Genomic DNA, 7,188 nt, shown 5'->3' with positions numbered 1-7,188 from the left:
GGCTGGTATCTCAGCTGTCAAACCTCCGTGACAGCCGAAAAATGTAGCATTGGTTGCGTTTAGCGGAAAAAATTGCTTTGTAACTGTTGTAAAATTCGTGAATCTGATTGGTACATGCTCTTGGATTCAACCAAAATTAAGAGCATACTCCAATCACGAAGTGTATCACTGAGTTTGCTGTACATTTTACGGCTGTGAGGATCACGATAATATACACACTTTATTGTCCATAATCTTGCTTTAATCTTTAAGCCGTAATAAATTGACTAACCACAGTCGATTATTTTAAAAATAATCAACTGTGGTTCGTCAATTTCTTGAGGCTTAGGAATTAAAGCAAGGTTGTGGACAAGGGGTCACGGAGAAATTGCAAAATAACGCGATAAAATGCAACTAATTTTCCAAGATGTCAAGCGAGGCCTAGTGTAAGTCTGGGCGAGTGTCAGCCAATCAACTACACTGACACGGTTATTTCGTGTTTTCGACACTGCTAGGCGCCATCGTCAACTCTGACTTTTTACGCGGAGATAGCAGAGCTTTAAAATTTATCATATGATGTTATATGTATTTGTTTTGCATTGTTTACGTAAATTAATTCACAACTGAACATATATGCATTTATGACACATTATTATATTTATCACAAATTCTAGAAAAAGTTCATATATGTCTAAATTCTAAAATTTTTAATTTTAGATTTCTTCCTTAACTCCGAAATTCTAATATTTTAGGTTTATTGAAAATTCTAGAATTTGTAACTTATAGTCTGGAATTCTGAATTATGAAATGTTAAATTCTACATATTAAGGATAATTTTGCCTTGATATAATAATTTTTGTTTATTGCAGGTCGATAGACAAGCCATTCATCGAGGAAGAAGATTACGAACGCGTGATGAAGGAATGGGCGTGAGGAAGTTGCAGAGAATGTGATAGAGCATGCTTATTTTTTTTACGAGATTTATCTTTCAGAACTGATCCAAGGCTTAGTATGCTTTCCAAAAAGTTTTATTATAACTTTTGTAAATATTGAAGAAAAATCGTGTATGAAAAAATATTGTATTTGAAATCTTAAAACAAATTTAGCTAGACGATTATTGTGTAATTTCTAGTAATTATAGATATTTAGATTTTAGTATTCTAGTATTTCGGCTCGCTTATTTTATAAATGTTCAATTGTCGAAATAAACTGATTCCATCATTTGTTTATTTCAATTAATTGTTTATAGCTAAAATTGAATAATTTACTTTATTTACATGCTGGAGAAATAAATGTATACAATTTGAGTATCGAGAGAGAGCTTAATTAAAAAAGTATTATACTTAATAACATTGAAACTTATGACATTGATTTTTTAATCTTCCCCAGAATTTATGTATGTTTATATAATAATTTAATCTCCCAACATAATTATTTGTTATTCCTGTAATTTTTCGGTCTTTGCGCGATTAATGTGATCGTTATTTTGCGACTTAAGTAAAATTAAGAGCATACTCCAATCAGATTCACGAATTTTACAACAGTTGCAAAGCAGCTTTTTCTGCTGAACGCAGCCATTATTTCAGGAATTATTTATTATAGCAGAGATAGCAGAGCCTTAATAGAAAATTACGATTTAACATGCATATCAAATGTTCAGTGATAATAATATTAATACTGATTTCTTCTGACAGCACGTTTGCGTTCTGTTCTTCAGTAATATCCAATGTTTTACTCCAACGAATGCAGATTTTTTATTTAATAAAGACTAATTTAAAATCTTATTAGTCTTATTGTATATTGATTTATTTTACGTGAAAATATGAAGCACGAACTGGTTTCGACGAAATCTTTAGAATCAGTCTTGAGCTGTTAAGAAACTTCCATCTCTGCCTTTTTATCTCTCTTACTGACAGACTTATTACCGTGGATATAGTAACGCAAGGGTTTACTGGCCCATTCCGGACCGCTGCTGTCAATTCCAATCCTAGCGGAACTGATAATCCTGAAGTCCGACAACACGCCGTCATCCTCAATCCACAGAGACTTCCAGGTACAAACAGAGTACTTGTTATGTTGCCTGTCAAGCTGATATGCCATGCACAGTTTCGATGGACCATTACATAGCTCGTGCGGTTTCAGACTGGCTTTCCTCGTCTCCGATAGCTTCCGTTGGTCAGCCATGTGCTCGATACCTTCCAAGGGATCCACAGCTCGCACCAGTACCGCGCATCCAACACCTAAGATCTTATCAATGTTGAAATGAGGTTCTTCTAAAATTCCCGATATGAGAAGAATCTATTCTTCTATATAGATTAAGGAAGTTATTAAAGAAACTGCAGTACTACTATTATTGTAATTGAACATTATCTAATGTGGTTTTCTTTGGTGAATTAATTTTTCTAATTTCTCTTGAACTCTTTAAGTGCCAAATTTATTTTATGTACTGTGAAATACATTAAATACATGTATAGGACTAGATATACTTGTTGGTATTTATCATAGGCTAGAAACTCTCTTGATTAAATTCTTTATATTCACTACCTAAATTTATAAAATTCAACATTCTATATAACAACATACAAAAGTGAAGGCAAAGACAGTTTCACTTTTTTAAAATTTATCTCTCAACTCGCTAAAGGCAAGCGTGGCGTTTAAAGGGAGAAAGAGAATAAGAATCATGTTATGATTACATTTTGTTCTATATACAATATAAAATTCATAGTGTGGATAGCATTGATGAAATTACAATTATTTGGTACAAATCTTAATATTAAGCAAAAATATATTTTTGTATTTAGGAAAAGTTTTGAAATTAACTCCATATTTGGATTTATAATTCGATCTAAAGAGTTTCAGGTTTGCTAAACTTAATTCGTTACAACATAAGCATATTTCTCGCGCTCGGAGTTTCTTTCACTAACACTAGCGCTGCCTAGTACATAATATCGCATCTTTCGGATGTAGATATCGTTCGACTCATGGTCTTTTAGTGGTACGGCTACTATAGTAGGAGATCTTACAAAAGGCTGACTTTCGAGCCATAAATTATTACACGCGTGAGCGAACTTTCGGTCGAAAGTATCCTGGTCGATTGCAAACGCATCGCAAATCTTGAAAGGATTATCGCAAAGCTCATATTGCTTTAGGCGCGTTACACGGTCCGCGATTTGCTTTTCTCTTCCGTTATCCTTGAGCTGCATGTTTCTTAGCAATTCCATGTACTCGAGGCCCACCAGCGGTTCGACCGCTCTGATCAATACATACGCACTCACCTCTAAACGTTATTTAGAATACTATACTATATTTTTTACTATAATATTTTAGTAGTACCAATAACATCGTATTTCGATGTGCAATTGGTCTTTTAAGATTATATATATTTTTTGTCTCTTTAGTACCGAATTCATTCATAGAAACGAAATTCTAAGATCTCTAAATAGAAATTGAGATGAGTGAAACAATTGCGTAAATACCACAATTATAATTGCTGAAAATTGATTCATTCGTATATATATACGCGCAATTCTGCAGTTCGAGCGTATTTTCAAATTACCAGAATGCGTATGCAATACTTTTCATATTTCAAATTAATATGTCAAATGATTTTATGAGCTTATAATAACGAATATCGCAGTATAATAGAATCAAGTTAAACATGAGATAATATTTATAAAGTCAAAAAGTCTATATTTTTATATATTATCTTATTGATCAAAGTTCAATTTTAGACTTTTTGATTTTATAAATATTATGTTAGGTTTAGCTTAATTTTATTATACTACATATTCACACATGTATTTTAAAAGTCCTTGACATACTAATTTGATTTAATATCAATAGAACCTTTTTTATTAGATGTTTCACATTCCTTTTTATTATTAATGGTTTAGGAGTGTAATATTTTTCTTATTTTCCTAATTATATAGTTTTAATAATTTCCAATAATTTTATAAAAAAAGATGTTTTATACATAACAGAAAAAAAAATTTTACATATTTGTACTCACCTTGACTGGAAATGTTAAAGCAATGGTACATGCCATACGTCATGTAAACGTAAATAGTCCCTGGTGGCATATACATTGGTATATTGCGTGGTGTAACTTTGTTCTGATAAGTTTGAGATGCCTTGTCGATTGCACCCAAATATCCCTCAGTCTCCACTATTCTTCCTTTAAGAATAGTTCCATTCTCAAGATATCGTACAAGTATTTTACCTGCAGAAAAAATAGAAAATTTATCTCTTAATACATTAGATATTTTAATGAATAACTAATTAATAACTTAGTATATAACTACTTTCACAGATAAAAAAATAATATATTTAAGTGTAAATTACAGAAAATATATTTTATATTGCAAACCTAATAACCGTTGCGCAAGTTCCTCACAGGGAATATCAAAAAAATCATATTGCAACCGACCAGAAGACAATTCCTTCTCCCAAGGTGTTATAGGAGGATCTTCCAATTGTTTCAATTCTTCTTTCATCATTTGCAGGTCTACAACGGCTCTTGGTTTTTTTTTACTTACTTTTGTGTTTGGTTTCAACTCTTCTTCTATAAAACTTCTTAATAAGCATATTTAGACAAACAAGAATCTTGTAATTAATTAACAGAGCTTACGACTAACTTTTGATGAGAGTTTTTGTCTTTGGTTCTTCTTGAACACTCTTAAATTTCTTAGAGGACTCAGTAATGTGAGAATTGGTCGTGCTATATACATTTTTGTTATCTTCACTTCGTAAAGATTTCAGGTTTAGTTTTGGTTTTTCATTTGACTCTACCTAATACAAAATAATGTGTTAATGTAAAAGCTGTATTGGATTTTGAGATATGACAATATGTAAATGGACTGTAACATTTGCACACATTATAAATATGTACATTTGTGCATATTTGTACATATTCTTTTAATTATTCTAACATATTAAATAAAATCAAAAGTCTAATCCTAACCTTCTCTTGGAATATAGACTTTGCATAAAATAATGTAGAATTATTATTGTTTTTAAAGAATTAATCTGTTATATATCCTCTTTTATCTATTACCAAAAATAAATAATTTTGCTAATAAGTCGGCATTTATCATAAAAGCATTAAATACGATAGAAACCTTTGAAGCCATTTGGATCTCCACCAACTTTACTACTTCATCATCAGGATTCTCCTGAATTGCATGTCGCTGCTGAACTTTCGCAGCTGCTCTCGTTCGCTTCATTGACTTATTTTCTGTCGTAACTTCAATAGTTTCACAACTTCCGACTGCACGAGTTATTTCTACGCAAAGCAAGGTATAACGCGATCGATGTCATGAAGATTAGGGTTAACATCAGTGTCAACAATGTTCGGTGTCGAAATTTGTACTTATTAAATTCTTATAGAGATTTTGCAATTGGAAATTGTATGTGCATGCCATTACGCGTAACCAGATTTTCGAATCAGATATTACATTTACAAAATATTACAATAGGATCACATAATCACACATTTCTTGTTTACACGCAAACGGGACGCGTCGACGCGTATGAAATTTGTAAACATCGAGCACTGAGATAGAACGGTACTGCGCAGGCGTAATGTATAGTCAAGTGATATTTCGCGTGCCCGTCGTCTTATATGAAGGCTGCGTTTAGGGAGACACTATTTAGCGCTATAAACGTCCTCTGTCCTTGTTCAACTTTTAGGGACAAACAAGGGCAGAGCATACTTATAGCGCTAAATAGCGTCTCCTCGAACGCAGCTGAAGTCTGTTCTTTGTAGTAGCATTACTGAACTGATATAATTTAGAGAGACAATAAATAGAGTGAGAAAAAATATATTGATTTCACACCAACTTATTGCATCAGTTCAGCAATGCAGCTACGAAGGACAGAACAATGATGGCGCAGTCGAATTTCGATGGTTCGTCGAATTTTCGCGGTAACCGCAATGGCGTGCGTTTGAATTCCGTGTGTTACATTGGGCGCGTTCAGCGGAAAAAGTGCTTAGTGAGAAATCAGCGATTATTGATTCTTACTGTTAGATCCCTAAATCTAGACCAATTACATTGACGAATTACTCAACTGTTATGCAACTGTTGATTTCGCTGAATGCACCTATTGCGTGCTGTCTCGTTCGACGCAAAGTGGTTGATTTGAAGTGACATTCGGCGGTACATTCTGAGTGTAGCTGGTAGGACTCGTGTCAGCGATATATGCGGGACGTGAGTCGATAAAAACTAACGCCAAGATCGCGCGGGCCCATCTTCGCGCAATTATTCGATAATGCGAGATCGATCATATTCGCGTGTAATTAGCGGTACCTTTTTCGCGATAGTGTGTTTTGGATATAGTAATACACGAGTATTACGTGTGTAACAAATGCCCTAAACGATAGCTTGATATGAAAACGATGTCTTGCGGTTGTGTTTCGCGTCGAACGTGGAATCTTAGGTTGCTTTTCAACAAGAGACACAAGTCAACACAAACATCATTCTATCTTTCTTCCATATTTAGTGAGTAACAAAGATAGGATGATATTTGTGTCGATTTGTGTCTTTCGTTGGAAAGCAACCTATGACTCTCCAGACAGTACGATCTTTCAAAAACATCTCTCTCTCTCTCTCTCTCGGATTTCTAAATGTCCGCATAAGTCCTTAGGATATCCCTTGAAGATCTTGTGCTGTCTGGCACTTCAATGTCTGCGTTCAGCAAAGAAAGTAAATAGAGAGAATTTTATAAAAGTAAAAATTACTATAGAATTCTGTAACCGAGGAATAGATCGACATTCTGTAGTAATGACTATTTTTTTCGTTTCATATGTATTACTTATATTTAGAAACTTAAATATATTAAAAATTATGCTATATTTCTAGCAAAATTTGCTGTGTTTCTAACAAAATTGATTACGTTCGTTAACAAGATCTTATTTCTGTACTATTAGAATATATAGTAAAATTTATACGAAAAATTTATACATAATCAAATTTATATGAAAAAAAATTATAATATTCTCTCTGTAGCTCAATAAGCATAATTATCGTTACTTCAGATTAATACATTGTCTCTCAAATCTATCGAAAACTTAAGAGAATATTCTAATCACGGACAATTATTAATCGGCTTTTTACAATAAGCTATTAGTAATAGATTAGTAGTCAGAAGTGAGTTATAAGCAAATCACTAGTATCATAAGACAATAACATGTCAGAAATCAGTAACTGCATG

General features: G+C 32.9%; 2 protein-coding genes across 7 annotated transcripts in view; one reads left to right on the top strand and one right to left on the bottom strand.

Annotated features, from left to right (window-relative positions):
• The window catches only part of LOC116845713 (vacuolar protein sorting-associated protein 18 homolog), a 21,498-nt gene extending 19,735 nt beyond the window's left edge, over positions 1–1,763 (top strand). For all 4 annotated transcript variants that reach the window (XM_032818737.1, XM_032818736.1, XM_032818735.1 and 1 more), the window contains one exon: positions 849–1,763. In XM_032818737.1, coding sequence (XP_032674628.1) covers positions 849–912 — 64 coding nt within the window. In that variant the 3' untranslated portion in view covers positions 913–1,763. The remainder of the gene's footprint in view (positions 1–848) is intronic.
• Positions 1,764–1,816: 53 nt separating this feature from the next.
• LOC116845714 (putative 3-methyladenine DNA glycosylase) lies at positions 1,817–6,685 on the bottom strand. 3 transcript variants are annotated; one of them, XM_032818740.1, is made up of 5 exons: positions 5,097–6,677; positions 4,614–4,767; positions 4,346–4,540; positions 3,989–4,198; positions 1,817–2,219 (listed from the first exon to the last, which is right to left on the bottom strand). In XM_032818740.1, exons 1-5 carry the CDS (start codon positions 5,199–5,201, stop codon positions 1,852–1,854), a joined length of 1,032 nt encoding a protein of 343 aa, XP_032674631.1. In that variant the 5' UTR covers positions 5,202–6,677; the 3' UTR covers positions 1,817–1,851. The 3 variants fall into 3 exon arrangements, with proteins under 3 accessions (XP_032674631.1, XP_032674632.1, XP_032674630.1); XM_032818741.1 differs by lacking the exon at positions 1,817–2,219 and adding an exon at positions 2,392–3,256 and having other exon boundaries at positions 4,607–4,767; positions 5,097–6,685; XM_032818739.1 differs by lacking the exon at positions 1,817–2,219 and adding an exon at positions 2,392–3,256 and having other exon boundaries at positions 5,097–6,548.
• Positions 6,686–7,188: the final 503 nt, after the last annotated feature.

The sequence above is a fragment of the Odontomachus brunneus genome, unplaced genomic scaffold, assembly GCF_010583005.1.
Source record: "Odontomachus brunneus isolate Ranch 3 - 2012 unplaced genomic scaffold, Obru_v1 Obru_scaffold_057, whole genome shotgun sequence".
In the NCBI taxonomy this organism is placed as follows: Eukaryota; Metazoa; Arthropoda; class Insecta; order Hymenoptera; family Formicidae; genus Odontomachus; species Odontomachus brunneus.
The sequence above is the reverse complement of the archived record's forward strand: the minus strand, read 5'-3'. Positions and strand labels throughout refer to the sequence as shown.

Excerpts from the sequence above, each read along its gene's own strand:
- LOC116845714 (XM_032818739.1), bottom strand. The coding sequence starts at position 5,201 with ATGAAGCGAACGAGAGCAGCTGCGAAAGTTCAGCAGCGACATGCAATT. Across the intron at positions 4,768-5,096 it reads AGATCCAAATGGCTTCAAAG|GTAGAGTCAAATGAAAAACC; the intron begins GTTTCTATCGTA and ends ATTTTGTATTAG. Across the intron at positions 4,199-4,345 it reads ACTTGCGCAACGGTTATTAG|GTAAAATACTTGTACGATAT; the intron begins GTTTGCAATATA and ends TTTTTTCTGCAG.